Source organism: Trachinotus anak, unplaced genomic scaffold (genome assembly GCF_046630095.1).
Source record: "Trachinotus anak isolate AG129_WGS33_773 ecotype Australia unplaced genomic scaffold, CSIRO_AGI_Tana_v1 ptg000052l, whole genome shotgun sequence".
NCBI lineage: Eukaryota > Metazoa > Chordata > Actinopteri > Carangiformes > Carangidae > Trachinotus > Trachinotus anak.
This window is the reverse complement of record NW_027273903.1, coordinates 88,628-112,500: the sequence shown is the minus strand read 5'-3', so window position 1 is coordinate 112,500 and position 23,873 is coordinate 88,628. Positions and strand designations below refer to the sequence as shown.

Here is a 23,873-nt window from a genome sequence, read left to right as displayed (position 1 = left end):
AATATCCTCAAATAATTCTCACTTTTCAGGAAAGTATTTACTGTGTGTATACCCCTCCTCACACTGTGGCTCCACCCACCCTGTCCATGATGTCTGACCTCTGACCTCTGACCTCTGAAGAAAGACTAGGTGTGTCTACTACCTGCAGGGACAGACTGAGTCTGAGTCTCACCTGAGATCCTGTGCAGTTTGTCAGGTGGAGCATTGAGGATCTTCTGCAGAGGAACAGGAGGAACCTGAACACACACCTGACTGCTGCCCCGCCCACTCACAGTCAGCACACCTGTCCTGAATCATACACACACACACGAGTGAATGACTTTAACACTGTAAATATAAAATCTTGAATAACAGGACAGTGAATGCATCACGGTGTATAAAGTGTGATCAAGCTCCATGATCAGTTGATGAACATGAAACCATTTTGATTATTGATTAATCATTGATGTCAAACATGATCTGGATCAAACTCACATGAGGATTAAATTTGTGTGAACGTGTGAATGTGTATCAATAATCACCACAGTGACATCAGTCGCACCTGTAGTAGTGACGCACGGCGGTGTGGGGCAGGCAGGGGTAACAGGGGCCGTAGATGCCGTTGGCGTCAGTATCAAGCTCGGTGCAGCAGCGACCGCAGCCGGTGTAGGTGACGTCCCCGCTCAGCACCTCCAGGACACCATCCAGCGGCGTGGAGCTGTCCAGGACCGGCTGAGGTGCATTCTGGGAGGACGGAGCATCCCGGAAGTGGAAGGCAGTGACCTGGACTCTGAGCTCCACCTCACCTGGTGGAGGAGAAAGAAAACGTCACCTGAGAAGCTGTGATGTCAAAGTTTTCATGTTCTAGGTCTGAAGCTTTAAATCAGACGCCTTATGACATGTTTAATGATCGTGGCCGAATGTTTGAGAGGGGGAGGAGCTACAACCTGTTTTACATCATTTAGTGAAACTTTATCAATGTATCAGCTCATTATTGATTATAATGAAACAGAGTCTGTGTTTACTGCACATTCACTGAGTCAATAAATCTGTTGTTCAGGTCAAAACGTTTCAGGTTTCACAAAGAAATGACTCATTTTTTATTTCATTCACCTGATAAACTGATTTCATCTTATTACAGTGGCTGAAAGGAAGTGATGCGTTCAGGAGCATTGTGCGGTTCATCCCTGTGTCTGTGAGGCATAATAAACACAGAATGGCTCATTCCCAGTTCCCCCTCACCACCAGAAACCACCAAGAACCACCAGGAACCACCAGAAACCATCAGGAACCATCAGGAACCATCAGGAACCATCAGGAACCACCAGGAACCACCAGAAACCATCAGGAACCATCAGGAACCACCAGGAACCCCCAGGAACCACCAGAAACCATCAGGAACCACCAGAAACCACCAGGAACCATCAGGAACCACCAGGAACCATCTGGAACCATCAGGAACCAGCAAAAACTCACCACTGTGTCTCTGGGACAGCAGCGTGTCCAGGTCCAGCTCCAGACTGCTGCTGTTTCCTTTCTGGTTGTGTCGTGGTGGGAGGAAGTCCTGCACCCGGTGGTCGGAGGGGTCCAGGGGCTGGACGGAGCTCCAGGGGGTGGAGTGCAGCTCAGGGAGGTCAGAGGTCAAACCCTCCCTCACCAGGAGGACGTGGAAGTCCCAGACAGCTGCTGAAGGAGACAGGGTTAGGGTGTGTGTGTGTGTGTGTGTGTGTGTGTGTGTGTATGTGTGTGTGCGTGCACCTCCTCTGTCTCTGTTGAAGCGAGGCAGCCAGTCCACAGCAGCTCCCCACAGCAGCACCTCCCCCTGGTGGCCGTCTGGCTGCTCCACAGTCAGAACAGCCTTCAACTGAACTGCAGACCTGCAGCGAGACTCCGCCTCACTGCGCCACACTGACACACACACACACACACACACACACACACACACACACACACAAACACACAAACACACACACACACACACACACACACACACACACACAAACACACACACGCACACACACACACACACACCATCATTCTGTGTGTGCATGATGAATGCACAGGACAGGTACTCAGTGTTTGTCACTGACTCACCTGAGCTCATGTGTGTGTGTGTGACACGCAGCAGGGCGTGAACCAGCGTGTTGACCCTCAGTGACCTCAGGGCGACGTAGGGGAGGCGTTTCAGGTTCTGAGGGGGGCGGTGGGACAGACACACCAGTAGGGGGCGCCGCTCATGCAGAAATCTACACAGAGAGCTGAGAGAGCGAGCATCAACATGCTGAGGACCTGGGGAGAGAGAGAGAGAGAGAGAGAGAGAGAGAGAGGGAGAGAGTCAGAGGCCTGTAGGAGCTGTGGAGGCTGCCGATTAGCTGCAGGGGGGCTCAGGTGTACCTGGTGGTGAGGTGGCGGCAGCGACCTGTCCAAGGCTGAGCAGCTTGCTGCTGAAAGTGGACTGCAGCACCGTCTCTCCTCTCCATCTGTCCTCACTCACCTGCAGCCCTGATCGGAGACAACAACACAACGAGACCACGTCATGTGACGACAGACCTGTCACCGTGGTCGAACATCACTTTCTGATGATGATGGTTTTCTTTTTTTTTTTTTTGTAATTTTTTATTTTGTTTGGAAAAGGCATTTACAAGCAAATATCAGCACAAAAATATAAAATCACTGTTTTCCATAGACCTATTCCCTTTTTCCATTTTTCCCCCACTCAGTTGTGCTTACAGGTGATCAAAAGAGTCTGCAGGAGTCATTGTTTGTGTGGTATAGGATAGTCCTCCTGGTCCTTCGTGAACCTTCATATTCATAATCCTGGAAACGTGTTGTTGTATAGTCCATTCGATATAGAAGGTTTACTACATTCAGATACCCACGCACACACACACATTCGACCCTCCCTCCCTCCCACATGTTTACAGCCTGCATACCTGGGGTTATCATTTGGTAAACATCAGACTAACAGTCTTAATATGACAACTATATACAATTTAGTGAGGGAGCCTACTTATTATGATTTTTATCCAGGAAAAGGTGATAAATGAATGAATAAATACTTCAGAGGGATCATATAAAGTCTGCTCGAGTTGGAGTTATGAATTCAATCCATTTTTCCCAAATTTGGTCAAACTTATCTTTTTGGGTCCTCAAACAATAGGTCAACTTTTCCATCTTGAATATTTCCAGAATTATTCCGTGCCAATCATTAATTGTAGGTGGTGTTGGATTTAACCACTTTCTGGTGATGGATTTTTTACTTGCAGCCAAAAGGGCCTGAAGCAGCTTTATGTCCCTCCTTAGTGTCACGCACACAACACGACCCAGATACAGATTTTCAAAATTGAAGGGAACTTGACACTTAAACACTGTATTTAATGTGTTGTGGATGCCACTCCAGTATTGGTTCAATTTGGGGCATCCCCAGAATACATGAAAATGGTTTGCCTCTGAAGAACCACTTTTTCTCCAGCAGTGCGAGTTTGTATTCTTGTATTTTTCTTGATATGGGGTCTTAAAATATCTTATAACATTTTTCCAACAGTGCTCCCGCCAGTCCATTGAGTTTGTCGAAGACCACTGAAAAGTGCAAATTTCCCCCCAATCCTCCTCAGACAGCCTCATTCCTGCCTCTTTTTCCCATTTTTCTTTAATATGAAGTGTATTTTCATTAGTAGCATGAAACAGTGAATCATATAATCTAGAAATGCTTTTTTTCAGAATTGAGCTGGAGGCTGATTTCAAGATTTTGTAGAATGCTAATTCTGCTGCTGATAAGTCTGTAGTTTTACATTTTTGGTTGAAATAGTCACGAATTTGGAGGAATCTGAAAAAATCATTTTGTTGTAGATCATGCTTGGCCTTTAAACACTGAAAACTTTGTATTGCGCCTTTATGTGTAAAGGAGAGATAGGTTGTGAGACCCTTCTCGACCCAGGATACAAATCTTTTATCTCCCCTATTGGGTAAAAATTCTGTATCATAGGCACACCATCTAAAAAGTTTTAGCATCTTCTGGATTCCACAAGCTTTAACTACTTTCTGCCATATTTTCAGTGTTTGATTAATCCAGGGGTTGTTTATGTTTTCCAATTTAGCTGCCAGTCCTCTATCAGCAATTGTGGCTTCAAGGGGAAACGTAGTGTTCAAACCAGATTCTAATTCTTTCCACCTGGCCCTGTATTCCCCATTGCACCAGTGCAGTAAGGGAATAAGTTGTGAGGCATAGTAATAATTTCTTAAACAAGGAAGTGCAATCCCTCCGCTCTCCTTTCCTAGTTGTAAAGTGGTAAACCGGATCCGCGGCTTCTTTCCTTGCCAGATGAAGCGAGAAATCCATTTATCCCACTCCCTGAATTGATTATCGTTCACCTCTACTGGTAGAGTCCTAAAGATGTATAATAGGCGGGGGAGGATATTAATTTTGACTGCACTTACCCTTGAATTCAAACTGAGAAAGGGGATGAGGTTCCATCTGTGCAAATCCGATTTTATTTTTGAGGATAATGGTCCATAATTTGCCTGTGATAGTTTTGAGAGATCCTTAGTCAAATTAATGCCTAAATATCTTATTGAATTTGCTTCCCATTTGAGATTAAGTTTATTCTGTAAATTTCTTGGGGCACTACAGTTTAAAGTCATGACCTGTGTTTTTAGATGATGGTTTCTATAGATTCAGGTTCAGTCTGCTTCAGGATCTGTTTCTGTGACAGGTGGAGTCCCAGGCCACTGAACTGAGCTTTTTATACTGTATCTGACTGATCTGGATCTGGACCTGGACCTGGACCTGGACCTGGACTGATCTACGTGGGTCTAACACTGGGTCTTCAGTGGGTCTTCAGTGTGACCTCTAATGTGACCTCTAATGAGGTCACACTGAAGGCCTCATTCAGATGAAGTGCTTGTCAATCAACAGCATTTGGTCAGCTGTGTTTTTGTACCTGTGATGAGCAGGATGTCTCCAGGACTCACGGTCAGCACCCAGAATGCTGCCCGCCGCCACAACACCACCTTCATCTCCACGTCTGACTGGTCCGTCACCACAATGGACGCCAGAGGAACAGACGTCCCAGCTGACGGCCCGGACTTTACCTGTAAAGCAGGAAGTCTTTGGAGTTAAAAATGAAGGAGCCTGAAACATGACGTCACCTGCTTCATGTCTCTAAACTCTTCATCTGTTGTCTTCATGTTTCAGCTGTGACGAGTCAGAACATCCTCACACCTCACCTTGACCTCCTTCAGGTGACAGGGATGAACCACCGCCACCAGAACCGAGTACCACACCCCGGATTTGTGACACTGGACCAGGGGTGTAGTGGGAGCTTTGAGTCCAGCCGCAGTGCTGTTTGACGGGACCTCGGTCCTGGAGTCTTCAGAGATTCGAGCTCTCTTGAAGTCGGGGGATTTGGTGGGGGAGTCGATGGCGGTTGTGGTTGTGGACTCCTGGGAGCAAAGCACCCCATCTGTGGTGGCCTCAAGGATGACGCCCCCTTCCTCCACCCTTGGGGTGGAGCAGGGTTGGCTGAAGAGCTCAGCGGAGGCTCCAGGTGATGGGGTTAGAGGGCTGAAGAGCTCTGGGGTGCTGGAGGAGACGGAGGGCGGTGTTTCAGAGGGTTTGGGTGGTGTTTTCTCAGGGCTGCTTGCTGATTGGGTGCTGTGCCTGCCTCTCAGGATTAAGGCCTGACTCAGCGTCCAGGTGGTGAGGTACTGAGTTCTGGTGCACAGAGGAGGGACGGCTGGTGACAGAAGTCCAGGTCCAGGTTCAGGTCCAGGTCCAGGACCAGGTCCAGGTCCAGGTCCAGGTCCAGGTCCAGGTCCAGGTCGTTCTGGTTGAGCTGCAGGGAAACAGCTGTCCAAATACTCCTGAACTGAGGCCAAACACTGATTCTCATCCTCAGGACCTGAGTCTTCCCCTCGGCTCATAAATCTCTCTGCAGGTCTGTGGCTGGAGCAGAGATCTTCCTTGTTGGTGTTAATCTTGCAGCTTGAACCTGCTCGTTCTTCCTGTTCTCGTGATGCCTCTGTGGTCCAATCAGGTTCAGAAGAGGGTTCACCCTGATCACTGTTTGTTGGTGTAGATCGATCAGCTGCTATGTCCTCTCTTGACGATCCTGCTTGGTTTCCTGAAAAATGAACAAATTATTGGAGATGTTATGTTGAAATGTTTGTTTCTTATTATTATTTTCCATAAAAATAAATTGAGGCCTAAAAACTGAAACGTTAGCCAGGCGTCAGACCTGTTGGAAAGTTCCATGTTTTATGGCGCCCCCTAGAGGATTTAAAAACACAGCCTCTACACCATGTGTCACCTACGACATGTAACATTACAGTCTATGGAATCCATACCCTAAACCCAACAGGAAGTCAACCATTTTGAATTTCCTCTGGAGTTTTGGTGCAGTTTTTGTCGTCCTCAAACAAACTCCTCCTGAAGAATATTCATCATCATCATCATGATATTTCCTCAGTGTCATCTTAAAACTACGGTGGCCCTGAAGGTCAAAACACAACAACATTTCACAAAACAAAACGACTTTTCAGATTAAGGAAAGGGCGGGACAGCACCTCTTGTTTGTGATTGGACAGAGTTCCCATGAAATCATAGGGAAATATTTTAACAAAGGACACACATATGATGTAATTCCTGTTATGCTGTCAACATATCATGACATTAAAATGATGGGGAGGCTACTCAGTTAGCTTCCGATTCGCAGCTCTGGACCCATTTAACCCTGTGAGCCACTGAGACGAGACGTTCAAATAATGTCACGGTTAAGAAATGGTACAGTCCACGTTTTCATTTTGTGAAATGTTATTTTGTTTTCTGATGTTGTTGTGTTTTGACCTTCAGGGCCACCATATAAAACCTCTGTGATGCTAAGTTGTGAATCTTTTGAGTTTTCACTGGAGGACCTGCCCGTGGCACCGCGGCAAATTTCCCCCAAAATCAGGAAGTTGCAATAACTCCAGCACATTGTCCAAACTGGTCCAAATTTAATTTGCATTACAGTCTCAGTCTGAAGACCTTCATTTAAAATCATAACGACCCCTTGTGGTGACAAGAAATATAACGTTTGCTACGTGGCTACAGCCAGCAGTCGGTCAGACGGTTAGCTGGTTAGCTGGTCAGCTAGTTAGTTGTATGAAATGCAGAGAAGATTCAATTTAAAACTATTCACATAAAATGTTTGTGGTTCAAACCTGATTACAGTAAACTACTAAATTATCAACAGAAATAAACAACATCTACCAGCAAGCAGTTCTCAGACGTTCCTGCTGGGTCCCTGAACACCTCACCTGTTGCAGGCCTCAGACACCGGTCTGTCCAGGTGAGCTCCAAGTGTCTCCACACAGCAGGGGGGCGATCCACACTCTCCACTGCAGCTTCAGACATTGAGGCCGGGCCGGAGGACAGAGGAGGAGCCCCGAGGAAGATGTGGATCTTTGGATGGTCACGGTCACACATGCTGAGAAAATGACAGGCCTCATCATTACTGTCTCTATCTGACAGTATTTATATGAGGCTGCAGGTGGTTAGCTTAGCTTAGCATAATGTCCAAACAGGTTTTAAATCACTGTCACCTAAATATCCTCAGTATTTTTCACTATTATCTGACACTTTATAGACAACACAGTTGATACTGTAAAACTGATCACTGTCAGACGAGATCAGGCACAGTGGCCCAGATGGGTCCATCCAGGAACCGAACGTGATGAAACTGCTGCTTTTCTGGAGAATTAATGTTTATCAGAAAACAACAGACACATCAGACACTGTCAGTTACACCACAGTGAAGCAGACGCTAAAATGATGATGATGACGAACAAGGCTTTTAATTGTTCGCTGCTCTTCCAGCTGTTAGCTCAACTAACGCTCTGTAGCACAGTTCAACATCTGAACAGGTGAAAACACCTGGAGGATAAAGAACCACACATCAGACGAATATTTAACTGAGATCCTGTAGATATGAAGCTGCCAGTGTTACTGCAGTTTGAGGTCCAACTGAACAACATGTCAGACGTTACACAACCATGAGTGAGCAGAACCAGCCCAGAGAGGAGGCACAACATGGATCCACCCTGCGGATGGATGCAGTGTTTCACAGCTGGGAACAATAACTGGGCAGTAAAGGCTCCTTCAGCAGAGCCACTGACTCACCGCAGCTCCACCAATCAGAGGGCAGGATGCTGGGGGAGGTGGCGGCTTGTCAACTTTAACAATGAGGCTCAGCTTGGGGAGGAATGAGGTTCAGACCTGTTTTACACCTGTCCACCCCACACCCCTACACACTTCACTCAGCCCACAACAATGAAAGTGTCACTGTGAGCTGCGACTGAGAGGTCAGGGTTCAGCAGGTCAGACTGTGTGTGTGTGTGTGTGTGTGTGTGTGAGTTCCTGTAAAAGAGAAGCTGCTTCTCAGTGAAACTACCTGGAGTAAATAAAGGTTAAAACGTATTCAGATGTGTCAGAGGTTCAATTCACTGTCAGAGGATCTAATGCTGACGCAATGTGGACAGACCAAGTGCACTGTCCACATACTTTTGGCCATACAGTGTAACTATTAACAGCTATCAGAAAAACCAACCAGCAGCTAAGGCTAATTTTCATTATCGATTAATCGTCAGATTATTTTCTCGATTCATTGATTAATGCCACAGAGGTGACGCCCTCAGATGTTTCACACATCCAAACACTGTTCCTGCACTGTCAGAGACAAATATTCAGATCAGTCCTAACGAGAGCTGCAAGGATGAGTTGCTTAAACAGATGGACGATTAGCAGAAAATTAGTTAACTATTCTGATGATTAATGAGTCGTTTGATTTTTCATTCATATGAATGAGTTTGGGTTTTGGACAGAAACACGTTGGACTGTGTGTTTTATAAACCAGGTGATTACGTGAGTTGATTAATCAACAGTGGAAATAATCACTAGTGTCAGCTCTTGTCAGAACGTTTCAACTAGAGTCACCTCCTCCACCAATCAGACAAGTTACAGGAAATATAGTCACAGTCTCCTTCCTGAGCTACAGTATTGATTAATGACCAGGACATTATGATGTCACGGTGAAGTTGACCTTTCACCTTTTGGATATAAAACGTCATCACTTCATTTTATCTTTCTAGACATTTGAGTTAAATTGCGTCATAATCAGTGAATGAAATCATGAGTTATGGCCAAAAAGGTGTTTTGTGAGGTCACAGTGACCTTGATCTTTGACCACCAAATTCTAATCAGTTCTTCTTGAGTCCAGATGAGTGTTTGTACCAAATTTGAAGAAGTTCAGTCGAGGTGTTACTGAGATATCAGGTTGACGAGAACAGGACGGAGAGACACCTGAGCAGATGAGGCGCGTGGCTCTGACCGTCCCACACGGACACAAATGATCAACGATCTGTCCATGAACTCACTGATTATTCAGCTCATTGCTTCAGCCCTGACTGTTGGTCTTCAGAGAAGAGAAGTAAAGTGAAATGATGGTTTGGTCCGTGTACGTCCGTCACGTCTCAGGTCCAGTTTCAGTCTCTGACCTCTCTCCTCCACCTGCTGCCTTCAGTCAGCAGGAAGAACCGAGACGTGACGAAAACTGCTCCCATCAGCTGGACGTCATGTTCCCGCCTCCACACTCCTGCACGTTCATATCTTAGTTTATCACCTTAACTCCGAGTCTCTGACCTCTAACTCTGAGGTTACAGAACAGCTGGACCTAAAGACTGTGGTGGTGTGGACGATTCTTCAGTTTCAGCTGTTTTACCTGCTGATCTGTTTATATCTCAACAAGACGAGTCTGAATTTTGACAGAATTAGTATCTTATACTTTTCAATTACTGAGATTATTTTTTGTTGTTGTTTTCATTTCTAATATTTCATCTATTTTTTTCTCTCACTGGCAGAAACAGGCCTCTGTATCTATGACAGTCTCCAGTTACTTTGAGACTTTGAGGTAAAAGTTTGCTCAGTATGATGCAGACTGAGACCGTACATTAAACTGTCTCCAGAGCTCTAAACTTAGAGAAGACGAAATTCAAAACCCCTTCATTACACACACACCTACACAGGCTCTCTAATGTGACTATTTTTAGAATAAATAAATTTTTATTTTAAACATTCGACTACATCTTAACAATAAAGAGCAGGAAATTAAATGTAAAGAAATTCATTAATGTTTCATTGTACAGAATCCATACAGATTGTGATTTACTTTATCAACTGAGTCAACACATATTTTGGTTTGGGCGCGCTCCCGAGGTGGTGACGGTTACCCGCAGAAGTTAAAAAGTTAGTGCTTTCAAAATAAAAGTGGTAAGTGTGACCTCCCACATGCATAAACGTGCTGGTCACATCAGTTACAGTGGCATGAGTTAAATCTTCTGTAACTATATATATAATCTAACTGTAACTGTTTTATCCTTCAACTTGTTTGCGACTGTTTAAAGTTTGTTTTATTTCATTTTACTTTGAAACAATGCATGCTGGGAATATGTTAATCTGTTTTGTTTCTTCAAAAAACTTAATTAAATGAATCCAGTGAACTCTCAGCAGTTCATTCATTCAACTCATCATTTAAATTCAGAAAAGCTCATGTTAAGTTCTTAAGTCTGAAAATTAAAACTTTCTAAACTGAATGAACTTGAATTTTAAAAAATTACAGATTTTCATCAGGTTTCTTGGAAAAGAGGAGTTGACTCCATTGAATTCCTACATGATGTTTTACAGTGACGTTACAGCCCTGCTGTTTGTACAAATACTGAAGACAAAAACAACACCACTAAAGTACAAACTGAATGAATTACCAATTTGCTTGGAATGTATAAAAGCACTCTTAGTACCACATCAAATCTTTTAACACGTTTATCGACTTGTGCTTTTATTTTGAATGTCGGAACCGGAAGTTATGTATGAATTCTGAGCCTCTTTTGAACAACCTGTAAATTTACTAGAAAAATATATAAAATAAGTCAAATAAGTCAGAAATGTACAAACAAGCTCCACTTTTGCACATTTGTTTCCACTTTGAGCAGTTTAGTGTGTTTCTGCACGAACAGTGGAGTTTGAACACGTTTGTAAACCGGTCTAAACGCCTCGCCGACCGGAGCACTTCCTTTTTAACGGGCGGTTTCCGTTAAAAACGGTCTCGTATTATTTGTGCTCGGTATAAATACCCCCGGGGCAGTTGAACAGGAAGAGGAGGCGGGAAGGAGGAGCCGCCGCCGCGGTGCAACTTTGACTTTCCCCGCTCCATTTCCTCGTCTCCCCTCGCCGCCTGCTCCGATCCCGCTCACGCTTCTCTCCGGGACGGTAACCGTCAGACACCCAGACATGTTCCGGTATTTCGGAGAGCTTCTCACCCGGGGAGCGGCCGGTGTCCGGCCCGCCGCGGACTCGGCTCTCCCGGCGTCCGCGTCTCTGCTGCGGTACCGCAGCTACAGCCAGGCCGTGGACCGGGACGACGACCCCAACTTCTTCACCATGGTGGAGGGCTTCTTCGACCGGGGAGCCGCCATCGTGGAGGACAAGCTGGTGGAGGACCTGAAAACCCGGGAGGAGCCCGAGCAGAAGAGGAAGAGAGTCCGCGGCATCCTGCGGATCATCAAGCCGTGTAACCACGTCCTGAGCGTCAGCTTCCCCATCAGGAGGGACAACGGAGAGTGGGAGGTGATAGAGGGCTACCGGGCTCAGCACAGCCAGCACAGGACGCCCTGCAAGGGAGGTGAGACCCGCACCTGGCCCCGGGGGTCATCACTGTCATGATATAACTTTATTAGGCAGGACTGCAAACTTACACTCCTGAAGTTACTGCGGTCATTTCATGATGATGACGATAATTTATAAGATGAAGATTTTATTGAGTGTTCACACTGGCCTGGGCTCACTAACAGTCACACAACAGTCACACAACAGGCAGCAACAACAACAACAACAACACACTGACGGCTCCCCTGGAGCTCCTCTCAGGTAACCAGGCAGTGAAGGCCTCATGTAAACATGGATCAATAAAGTTTTTCACGCTGTCATGTGCAGCCAGTTGAGCCCCTTCTTCAAACTAAGGTGGGGGAGGTTTGTTTGTGTGTCAGTTGTTAAAGTCACAATAATCCATGTGTGTTCAGAGGGAGGAGAGTCAGGGTGTCTGAGTCCAGACCGGTTTTACAGAGGTGGAGCCTCTGGCTCAGGACCTCCACGATAATCTGCTGGATATTTCTCCATCAAGCTTAAAGTGCTGGACCTGATCAAAGTATGTGTAGAACAGAGGCACTGTTCTTCACACACCAGCAGCTGTCCACCCTCATCAGTGTATTAATATCAGATGGATTAATATTATATTGATGTCATCATCCATCTCTAATAAAGATTTTATTATTATTATAGTGGTGGATGCAGAAACACTTGCACCTTTGTCTTTAGTAAAAGTTGCAGCAGTAAAACACTGGTACGAGTAAAGTCCTGTGTTCAAGAAAACACTGAAGTCAGAGATCAGAATCTAAACATAGCTGAAGTATCACCAGCCACACATCATATACACACCTGCACTAAGCGTTTACACAATAAAAGTACAGTGAAGACACTTTCAAAATAAAGCCATGAGTAGTTTTATTTCTCAGTGAACTTCATCCAAAGTAGAGCCAAGAGAAAACCTGAGTCAGATCAGTATTTGCTGTGCCCCCCTTTAGACCAGCTCCAGTTCTCGTTGGTACACCTGCTCACAGCTCTTCAGGTTCTTGGGGAACCTGCCACAGCTCTTCTGTGGATTCAGTCTGTCTCAGGGTCTTCATGTGATTCAGACCAACTCCATGATGCTGAGATCTGGTGTGTGTGTGTGTGTGTGTGTGTGTGTGTGTGTGTGTGTGTGTGTGTGTGTGTGTGTGTGTGTGTGTGTGTGTGTGTGTGTGTGTGTGTGTGTGTGTGTGTGTGGTTATGTAATACATACAGTTCTGTACATGTCAGGCAGGTTGAAGTTTCCTCCCCTGACAGGAATGTTGAGAGTCCAGTCAGCTGCTGGTTCACCTGCAGACTGTGTGTGTGTCCTGTTGATTATTGTACATTCACCTCTTGTCTCATGCTGCCTCACAGTCTGACCCCAGGTCTCTCTCTCACACACACAGACACACACTCCTTTAAAAGAGATTTTACTTTTCTTTGAGAAATTTAAACCTTTTTTTGATCAAAGTTTTTTTTTGTTATCGAATCCAAAGTTTCAAAAACACAAATTTTGTTTAAATGAAATCGGGTCTCTGAACAAAGAACACATCAGTATATTTTTGATACTCAAAGCGAACTTTATTTATACTGTAGACTGTAACACAGTACATGTAGTTGTATTTGTAGTTCACCTGAGTATTTCCAGGTGTTGTTCTTGTGTGGTTTGGCTCCAGCACATGTGAGAGGTGGATGTTTTATCCTCTCGCCTCCACATTTCTCTGACAGTTCAGTTACTCTGCAGATTCAGATGAGTCAATAAGTAATGATGAGTTATTAAAGATGAAGCTCTGCAGCAGTGAAGTCAGAGAATCAGCTCCACCTTCACACACTGAGACTTATAGAAGCTGTTAGAACAACATGAAGAAACTGCTGCAACTACACACTGTCTGTCTGCCTGCCTCTCTGCCTGTCTATCCATCTGTCTGTCTATCTGCCTGTCTGTCTGCCTGCCTCTCTGTCTGTCCGTCTGTCTATCCGTCTGTCTGTCTGTCTGTCTGCCTGCCTGCCTCTCTGTCTGTCTGCCTCTGCCTGAAAAGAAAGCGTGAGGAGGAAGTCAGGAGGGCTGGAGGTGGTGGAGGTGGAGTCGCACCTTTAATTTAAACAGTAGAACTAATTCTTCTGACTGAACATTAAACTTCCTTCAGACGTGTTTTCAATCCTCTGACTCATGTTTAGTTTCACGTTTTCATAAAAAGCTGAAGCTCTAAAGCTCATCTGCTCTGACTTCCTGACTGAGACACCTGGATCAGGCCTTGGCCCCGCCCACCACCTGCTGGCTCCAGGTGTCCAGGTGAGAGAGCAGAGAGGATGAAGATGTTAGAGGAGGAAACATCAGAGACTCAGCCTCATGTTGGAGCCTCAGTCAGACCCAGACTCAGATGAGGAGTCTGTTGAGACCAGAATCAGAGACTAGCAGACGGATCAGAACCGTTAGCGTAGTTAGCATCTTTCATTTGTTTATGTTGTTTGTTAGCTTGTAACTGGCAGTGGCTGACACAGTGTAAGTGGTTGTGCTAATGCTAACTAACAGTCAGTAACTCTCTGTACTGACAAGGTTTCAGGTGTATTTAGCCCCTGAAGTTGGTTTGTTGTTGACATGTAGACTTCAGTGGTGGATAAAGAGAAGTTAAACTTTAACCACTGATTTTTTTTTGCTCAGTTGAACTCTGAAACCTGTCAATCAAACTAAACAGTGGAAACCAGCCCAGTATAAACCAGTGTAACCAGTAACATGATGCCACTGAACATCTGTCAGCCAATACCTCCGTGTCTGATCACTGCTGCTGGAGCCACCAACAGGTTCCTGTGTAACTCTGATGTCTTTTAACAGCAGGTCCTGTTGAACCAGTCATATGTTACAGTCATCAGGTAACTTTCCTGTCCTCCAATCAGCTGCTGCTACAACAAACAGGAAGTGAACATCAGTTGAACTTTGATGACTCAGGCTCAGGTCCAGCCTATTCCTCTGTCAGTGTGATCTGACTGTTGAAGATGATGGTGATGATGATGGTCAGCTGCCAGATGTCCTGAGTCTGAATGTTGATGTAGGAACCTGTGGAGCAGGTGGAGGTGTGGTCGTCACACTCAAGTCTTTGTACTGTTCCTTTAAACGAGCTGTTGTTAGCAGGACCACACCCAGTCTGACTCACTGCCGCTGCTCTGTCTGCTTCCTCTCTGCAGCTCCTCTCTTCTTTTCTCTTCTTCTCTTCCTCATTTTTCTTTGTGCTTCCTGTTTCCTGCTCTCACTGCTTAATTTTTTAATTTTCTGTCCTTTCGTCTTTTTGTCCTCAGAGTTTGGATCTAAAGACGTTTGTCTCTGGTTTCCACTCGTCTGTCTGAGTTGCAGCCATTTTGTGCGAGTCCCTGCAGCGAGCGTTGTGTGTTTACAGTGATGTGTGTGACTGGGCCTGTGTGTGTTGGCTCAGCTCCACACTCATTTGTAGCTTCATGCAGAACTCCCTCCACTTTCTGTGTGTTTTTATTTTCCCTGCAGACAAAGGCCACAGATCTGAGCAGCACAGGAACAAACAGAACGACTCTGTTAATAATCTGTGAACTGTAATATTTTAATCACTGTTCATTTAGCTCTTAATCAGAACAGTTTAAAACCCAAAAACATTCAGAAATAAAACTGAGACATTGAAACTGATGCAGGTGTTTGGTTTGATTAATCTTCAAAAGATGAATAAATGTTTGTTAATGAACGTTTATTAATCAGTGTCAGTCAGTGAATTTGTTGAGTTCTACTGTTGGTTTTATTCTATAAATGATCTGAATACAGACTCAGATGTTAGTGCACCTGGTGAAACAGGTGACTTACATGTCAGACTGAAGGAAACTTCATGAACCTGATGGATCAGGTGTCCGCCTGGTTCAGGAACGATCTGTTCATCAGGATAGAGAAGAAGTGAAATTAATGAGAAAACAGTGAATACAAGAATAAAGGTCAAACTCACTGATGGTTCAACATGAAGCAGAAACATGTGAGTCACAACTGTCAATCAAACTGTCCTCAGGTCGAGACCCAGACCTTCAGGAGCTGACTGAACCACGAGGTCTAGACTTGAGACCTGGTCCAGGTTTTAGATGAAGACTCAGTTTTATTGTGTGTGTGTGTGTTTCAGGGATCCGTTACAGTACAGATGTGTCTGTGGACGAGGTGAAAGCTCTGGCCTCGCTGATGACATACAAATGTGCCGTCGTCGGTGAGTACACGCACGCACGCACGCAGGTACACACACACACACAGCCGATGAAGCTGGTGCTGTTTGTTCTGATCTTTAACACAGTGAATCTGTTCCAGATGTGCCGTTTGGTGGAGCCAAAGCTGGAGTGAAGATCAACCCAAAGAATTACTCTGTAAGTTCACACTGTTTTATGTCCAACACATCAGATCTGAGGCGGCTGTGACAACAGAGAGAAGAATGACAACACGTCAATAAATCCAGATGTGAAGAAATCTGTCTTCATCTCCATTTTTGGGGGGGGGGCAGAGGCAGGCAGGCAGGCAGGCAGGCAGGCAGGCAGGCAGGCAGACTGGCGTTCATAATGAGAAACACTGACCTCTGTCCTGTCACAGTTGAGCTGGTTGATAATATGAAGGTGAGTGATCAGGTGACCTCAGCAGGAGTTTCACAGTAAAGGTCCTGGATTAAATGTAAAGAGCAGCAGCAGTGTACTCCAGGTGTTACTCCAGGTCAGGCTAACCCTAACACCTGTGGGTCCACAGGTGGGGGGGGTCTCTGTTCACACCTGTCTGCAGGTGTAGTTAAATTTCCCTCTGCAGCAGGAGATGAAGGCTTTCTCTCCTCTGTCTGTACAGGTACGTGTCCTGTGACCTGAGAATATGATTGGAGGATGAACTCTGAAGGAAGTTTGTCTAGAGTGGTTTTCAAAATAAAAGAGAGAGGGCCAGCCACATGTGGAGAACAGCACAATGAAGAGTTAATGTTGTTAAGTTGATGACAGTTCTTAGTGATAATGATGTGTGACATCATCATGATGTGTGACATCATCATGCAGGTTTCACCTGTTCTATCACCATCATTAATGTACCTGTGTCAGTGCTGAGTGTGTGCGAACTGAACAACCCTTCACATGTTCAGGATGACACGTATGTCATACAGACTCTAAGCCATGTAGAAAAACAGTGGTATGTTCGTTTAAACCCCCCCCCCCAAAAAAAAAAAAATCTGCTGCTCAGTGATTCAGACCTGACAGGAAACGCTGAGCCATCAGCTGGCAGAGAGACACCAGGATTCACTCTCTCTCTCTCTCACTTAACATGATGAGTCAATAACTTTTTCTCTTTACACGCATTGATTGGGGGTCTCTCTCTCTCTCTCTCTCTCTCTGTTGTTTGTTTGACCTTCGCTCTCTCTGGTTTTCACGTGCAGCTCTGTGACCTTTGACCTTTTCACATGAAGAAATTCCAGGAATCAGATTAAACAGTTTAAACAGACAAGTGTCAAACCAGTTGTTTTTGTGGCTCTGGTCAAACAGTGTCACGGCAGGAGGTCAAAGGTCATCATCAGCTCAGTGGACGAGGTTTTTCAAGTGAGTCCACGTGTCCATCATCTGCCACTGATCCACCTGCAGGTTAATTAGATCATTAGTTAATTATATCAGGAGTAACTGGTGCACAGCTGTAAAATACTGACAAACATTAATGTATTTTATGAGTATTGATGATTTTCAGTCTGATCCTGAAACAGGTTTTAAATTGTTAAAATCTGTTGTTCTGAAAAACAGTGGGATGTTCACTCTGTTATCTGTGGTGGAGTCAGGACATGGTTATCTTAGCTTAGCATAAAGTCCCTGTCCACTCTGTCTCAAATATATTAGATATTTAATATTATCCCTCAACATGTTTTGTTTTTTTAGTGGTTTCAGCAGAAAAAGCTTCACACACTTTACTCAGTCAGAAGGTTTTTAATTAACACAGCAGAGGAAGAAAGATCAAGTTTGGAGAAGTCGCTCTGAAGTTATATTAATTATTTTACTCTTTTCTTTTCCTCCCAAATAAATATGTTTTATTTAATCATATGAATTATTTTGAAATAAAGCCAGAGGCAGAAACACTGACCCACACCTCTGCAGCTGACTCACTTGCAGGTTGTATCTCACCAGTGTATTTGTAAATGTACTGTATTTTTCTTTCAGGACACTGAGCTGGAGAAAATCACCAGGAGGTTCACCATCGAACTCGCCAAGAAAGGTTTCATCGGTGAGTGAAAGAGAGTCCTAAGTCTTTAGGAGGGAACGTTGCTCCTCTTATAACTACTTTAACACTTCACCTTGTTATTTCCTGTCACCTGTCACACCTGTACACAGTCACTCAGTTGTATTTACATATTTCCTCATGTCTCTGGTTCCTCAGGACCCGGGATCGATGTTCCTGCTCCGGACATGAGCACCGGGGAGCGGGAGATGTCCTGGATCGCAGACACCTTCGCCACCACCATGGGACACTATGTGAGTCTCTGAGTATCAAACATGAGAACAGTGATGAAATGATTGTGTCATGGTGTCGTCCAATCACGGCCCAGACACGACTCCAGAAACCCAGAGTGCAGATGTCCTGAGGTACAAGTACACAAACAACGAGATTAACACTAGAGGGTGATGGGGTCTCACACACACGGTGAAACCACAGACTGTAAATACAGATGGACGTAGCCTCTGTGACTCTATGACATCATCAGACCTCATCAGCTCGTATATATGACATCATCAGTGTTGAATTCAGACTAAAGGAGCTGAAGCCTGAAGTGGGAGACGTTTGTTGTGTTTGTGGACATTCAGGTCAATTATTTTCTCAGACGTCCTGCAGTCTCGTCTTCAGCTCTGTGTCTCGTCCATCTCCAGGACATCAACGCTCATGCCTGCGTCACCGGGAAGCCCATCAGTCAGGGAGGAATCCACGGTCGCATCTCCGCCACCGGTCGAGGAGTTTTCCACGGGATAGAGAACTTCATCAACGAGGCGGCCTACATGAGCCAGCTGGGGATGTGTCCCGGCTTCCAGGACAAGACCTTCGTCATCCAGGTAAGCCCCGTCCTCTTCATCATCATCCACAGGTCTGCAGATACACAGAGGAGATGAGCTCTGGTTCATTATATTGATCATCTGAATCATCAATCAATCTTATTACACCTCATGAACTTTATCGTCATCATTCGTCAGTGACTAAAGTTATAAATAAAGATTCAGTTCAGTTTTAGAAGCAGCTAATGAATCATGCTCTGAGGAAGAGTCTGAGGAAGAGTCTGGATTTTGAGTTTTGAGTCATCACAAATTGCTCCTCTTCCTCCTGCCCCTGCTGCTCCTCCTTCTCCTCCTGCTCCTCCTGCTCCTCCTGCTGCTCCTGCTGCTCCTGCTGCTCCCACAGGTTCTCCTTCAGTTTCAGACGATGACTTACAGACGTGACCTCAGCAGTTTGCTCAGACTCACACTTGAATGTGTTTTTACTGTTTGTCCAGTGTCTCGTCTGCTCTGAGCGGGTTAGGGTTAAAAAAGTACGTGACACATTAAAGCGTTGACCTGATGTTGGCGCTGGAGGAAAGTCAGAGGAACATCAGATTTACTACAGTTCATCCTGAGGGAACATGAATGTCTCATCAGTCTCTGACATCACTGTGACAGTGTGTGTGATGTCACAGGGTTAAACGTGCCCTCTGCTCTTCCTGCAGGGTTTCGGTAACGTCGGCCTCCACTCCATGAGATACCTGCACCGCTTTGGAGCAAAGTGTGTCGGAGTCGGAGAAATGGATGGAAGCATCTGGAACCCCAATGGCATCGACCCCAAAGAGCTGGAGGACTACAAACTGGTCTGTACTGATGATGTGTTCAAGGACAGAGCTTCAAACTGGTCTGTACTGATGATTTGTTCAAGGACAGAGCTTCATACTGGTCTGTACTGGTGATGTTAACAAATAGAAACAAAAATGACAGTTCTATAAACTTGAGCTACAGTAACACATGAATAACAACAGGATGCCAGTTCTCCACCTGCTGGTAGAACAGTGTCGCTGCTACAGTTCAGTCTCATACAGGTGTTTTCAAACCAAAGTAAAGTTTCGGTTTAGTGTGTCTGAACTTTAAATCTCACTGTGAGGAGAAGAGCGAATAAACCTGACTGATTATAGATTTCATTGATATATGAAATGTATCATCAGAGTAGATCAAACTAACTGAACGTTGTTTCCGTGTCTCCAGGCCAACGGGACCATCGTTGGTTTCCCAAACTCAACACCGTACGAGGGAAACATCCTGGAGGCCGACTGTGACATCCTGATCCCAGCCGCCAGTGAGAAACAGCTGACCAAGAGCAACGCACACAAGATCAAAGCCAAGGTCACTCACACACACACACACACACACACACACACACACACACACCTGGCTCCTCCTCATGCACTGTCTCTGCTGTTTGCTTTTGCTCTGTCCTTTTTTTCCCATCATCTCTCAGTAAACTGACCTGGGGTCTGTGTTACCTTCAGATCATTGCAGAGGGAGCCAACGGTCCGACCACGCCTGAAGCCGACCGCATCTTCCTGGAGAGAAACGTCATGGTGATCCCGGTGAGCTGAGTAGATCAGTTCCTGTCTGCTGATGAAGAGCTGCTTAAAAATGATCAAACGTCAATGGAACTTCTGCATGAGCTCTTATCAGGCCTCATCTCCTCTCCTTGTTTCCTCCCTTTGTTTCCTCTTGCTGCACCTCGTTTCTCTTCTCCTCTCCTCTGCTCTCCTCTCCTCTCCTCTCCTCTCCTCTCCTCTCCTCCTCCTCCTTCTTCTCTCCTCCTCCTCCTTCTCTCCACTCCTCTCTCCTTTCCTCTCCACTCCTCCTCCTTGGTCAGGACATGTACCTGAATGCTGGAGGTGTGACAGTTTCGTACTTTGAGTGGTTGAAGAATCTGAATCACGTCAGTTACGGTCGACTCACCTTCAAATACGAGAGAGACTCAAACTACCACCTGCTCAGTGAGTGGCTACACACCTGTGTGTCAGCAAACGCACAGTCATGTTGTGGTTTCCGTGGCAACAGTGTGTAGTTAATGCAGAAACTTTCCCTCCTCAGTGTCAGTCCAGGAGAGTTTAGAGAGGAAGTTTGGGAAACATGGAGGCTCCATTCCTGTCGTCCCCACGTCTGAGTTCCAGGCCAGGATCTCTGTGAGTACAGATACTGCTACTGCTGGTAATACTGCTGGTACTAGTATTACTACTGCTACTGCTGGTACTGCTAGTATTACCTACTACTGTTACTGCTACTACTAGTATCACTACTACTGCTGCTAGTACTGCTAGTATTACCTATTGGCTATGGGTACTACTACTGCTGCTACTGCTAGTATTACTGCTAGTACTGCTAGTAATCTGTCTGTGTCTTCTTCGTCTGTGCTGTTGAAACTGTTTTGGTTGCAGGGAGCATCTGAGAAGGACATTGTTCACTCAGGTCTGGCCTTCACCATGGAGCGCTCTGCCAGGGTAACACACACACACACACACACACACACACACACACACAGATCACTGTAATAAATGTATCTGATCAAACTGCTGCAGGAACATGTCAGAGGAGGTAGAGCCATGTCTGACATCTCTCTCCTCTTATTCCTCCCTCCCTCCTCCACTGCATCCTTCCCTCCTCCCTCCCTCCTCCTCTGCATCCTTCCCTCCTCCCTTCCTCTCATGCAGCAAATCATGCGAACAGCCAACAAGTACAACCTGGGTCTGGACCTGAGGACGGCGGCGTACGTCAACGCCATCGAGAAGGTCTTCAAGGTTTACAGCGAGGCCGGCCTCATCTTCACGTAGACCTCCATCCACCTCCCTGTCTGTCTCTTACCTGTCTGTTACCTGTCTGTCTTCCATCATCTCTGCAGGATTTCTTCAACACTGGAGGTTTTTGCACCTGCAACACCTGCAGTGTGAATGAAACTCTCTGTGTTTCAGTCTGTTTGTGTTGTCGTGGTCGTTCCTGTTCTTCTCACCTGTTTACGATCTTCTTCTTCTCTCCATGACTCAGAGACAGAACCACAGACACGTTGTCGGCTTTAAAACGGGTTGAATCACGCTGTGCTGCTCTCTGATGAATCTCTGAATCCTGCAGCTGCTTCCTGCTCATATCAACCTGAACATCACAATCTGCCTGCAAGACACTATGTGGCCAAAAGTATGTGGACACCCTCATTCATAAACTTTACTGTAGGTTTGGTGACACGATTATTAGACCAGTGTTTCTCCACCTGTCACCAGATTATTGCTTATTGATGACAGGATGATTTTCAGATGTTTCCGGCTTTTAAAATTTTATTTGAGAAGAAGTGAAATGAATTAATCAATTAAACCACTGAAAGAAAATGAATCTACAACATTGACGATCACCTGAGTGTTTGAATCTGTGTCCAGCTTCTCAGAAGATGTCACCTTCGACTGGGGGGCACTGTAAAGGGAATTTTTCACCACGGCCCCAACTAATGATTATTTTCAGACATTAATCATTTTGGAAAGAGGAAAAAATGTCCATCACTGTTTCCCAGAGTTCAAGATGACGTCTTCAGATGTCTTGATGTGTCATGTGTCACATCAGAGGAGCTGGATCAATTAGTTAATTATTCATAAAAACTATTGATTAAGTGTCTGACAGTTACCAAAGTAATGTCTACATGTGTGTACAGGAAGATTTTTTTTCTTGTTTTGTTTGACTGGTTTTTAAAATAGGCCTGAAACACTTAAACTGATCCAGTTATAGTTTTACAATAAAACATATCTTCACATTAGAGAAGCTGAAAGCAGAGAAATTACATGATTCTGGTGGATAGACTGAAACCAAGTGTCCACATACTTTTGGCCATATATTGTACACTGTATGTTTGTCTCCAGGTGAAGAGCCTGTATGGATATTTTTTATTATAATGCACATGTGCCTCAGGACTTAAGCTTTAAGAGATTATTAAAGGAGCATTCCTGTGTTTTTCTGCACTTCATGTTTATTAGCATGAAGCATTTTATGAAGAGCGATCAGGATGTTTTCTGTCAACAATCAAAAATAGTGTTTTTGATATTTGATGATATATTTTATTTCATTCCAGCTGTTTTACATTATTGTTGTTGATCATGTGTTTACCCAGCATCCTCCACTGGTGTGTGTCGCAGCAGGAGTTAGGTCTGTTTTTCTTTACATGCTGAACAGTGACCAGGTCACTTCACCTTAAATGTTTCCTGCTGACTTCATGTCTGTGGAGTATCTAAACTAACATCATCATCATCATCATCATCATCGGTGAAATAAAAACACCTGGATGACCCTTCAGCTGTTTCTCCTTGTTTCGCTTGTCTGCAGTCAGAGGAGGCGACAGGAAGTTGACTTTAAACAAACGCTCAGTTTGTTGTTTCCTCTGTTCAGGCTGGGACACAGTTGCAGCTCATGCTAAAGCTAAAGCTAATCTATGCAGTTAAACTGAGCAACAGTTCCCTGTGACAGGACCGTGGAGGTGTTACACACCTCTACCCCGTGACCACAGACACACAACCTTCCTCCAGAGTTTTTTGTTCGGATGAAAAAGAAAAGACAAAGTTGAGACCAGTTCTCAGAGGGACTGAGACCAGGTCAGACTTTTCATCCTGACAAACACAAACTGACACAACTGTGATGATGAAGCTTTAAGTAACTATGCAAACCACACTAAACCCCCCCCCACCCCTACCCCACCCCACTGCTGCGCTGCCATCACCTCAGCCTCTGCTTCAGACAGAGGGACATGGGGGTCAAACTTTAGTTTCTGTCTTTCAGTGCTGAGTTAAACTCTGAGATTGTGTGTGTGAGGGAGTTTTTATGCCTTTTTGTTAAACTGAAATAAAGAACACAGAAAGACTGCATGTGTATGTGTGTGTGTGTCTGTGTGTGTTTTCATTGTTTTTATGGTTCAGGTTCATCTGGTAAACGGCAGCAGCTGCTCTTTATTCTGCTGTCAACATGGACCACACAGAAAACATGTCAGACAGATGTTACAGATGTTGACAGGAAGGAGTTCTTCACTTCATATTCATTAAGTCTTAGTGGATTTAGCTGAAGACTTTCCATTACTGTTATTTATGTAAAATTCATATGTAAACCATAAATAAACTGGTGATTCAATTTTTTGTATGAGTTACTTTATCCAGGTTGTGTTTAATGATTAATTAATTATATG

The 23,873-nt window shown here is 45.0% G+C and overlaps 2 protein-coding genes and 1 long non-coding RNA gene across 5 annotated transcripts in view; 1 reads left to right on the top strand and 2 right to left on the bottom strand.

Annotated features, from left to right (window-relative positions):
• shld2 (shieldin complex subunit 2) overlaps positions 1–11,454 on the bottom strand; it is a 12,696-nt gene extending 1,242 nt beyond the window's left edge. The window contains exons 1-10 of one of the 3 annotated variants that reach the window (XM_071473459.1): positions 11,329–11,454; positions 7,276–7,445; positions 5,206–6,101; positions 4,920–5,070; positions 2,374–2,481; positions 2,074–2,268; positions 1,738–1,887; positions 1,456–1,662; positions 542–785; positions 173–288 (exon numbers count right to left, since the gene is read on the bottom strand). In XM_071473459.1, coding sequence (XP_071329560.1) covers positions 173–288; positions 542–785; positions 1,456–1,662; positions 1,738–1,887; positions 2,074–2,268; positions 2,374–2,481; positions 4,920–5,070; positions 5,206–6,101; positions 7,276–7,444 — 2,236 coding nt within the window. In that variant the 5' untranslated portion in view covers position 7,445; positions 11,329–11,454. Of the gene's footprint in view, positions 1–172; positions 289–541; positions 786–1,455; positions 1,666–1,737; positions 1,888–2,073; positions 2,269–2,373; positions 2,482–4,919; positions 5,071–5,205; positions 6,102–7,275; positions 7,446–9,390; positions 9,494–11,328 lie in introns of those variants that run through there. The other 2 variants (XM_071473457.1, XM_071473458.1) reach the window with 2 other exon arrangements.
• Positions 10,903–23,559, top strand: glud1a (glutamate dehydrogenase 1a). Its single transcript, XM_071473460.1, has 13 exons — positions 10,903–11,690; positions 15,802–15,882; positions 15,981–16,036; positions 17,840–17,903; positions 18,057–18,151; positions 18,545–18,724; positions 19,369–19,506; positions 19,895–20,032; positions 20,179–20,259; positions 20,538–20,661; positions 20,759–20,850; positions 21,103–21,165; positions 21,376–23,559. The coding sequence occupies exons 1-13, from the start codon at positions 11,300–11,302 to the stop codon at positions 21,493–21,495; spliced, it is 1,623 nt and encodes a 540-aa protein (XP_071329561.1). The 5' UTR covers positions 10,903–11,299; the 3' UTR covers positions 21,496–23,559.
• On the bottom strand, positions 15,054–16,375 carry LOC139615460 (uncharacterized). The gene is made up of 3 exons (XR_011687378.1): positions 16,241–16,375; positions 15,498–15,561; positions 15,054–15,185 (listed from the first exon to the last, which is right to left on the bottom strand). It is a non-coding gene; the product is annotated as an uncharacterized lncRNA (long non-coding RNA).
• Positions 23,560–23,873: the final 314 nt, after the last annotated feature.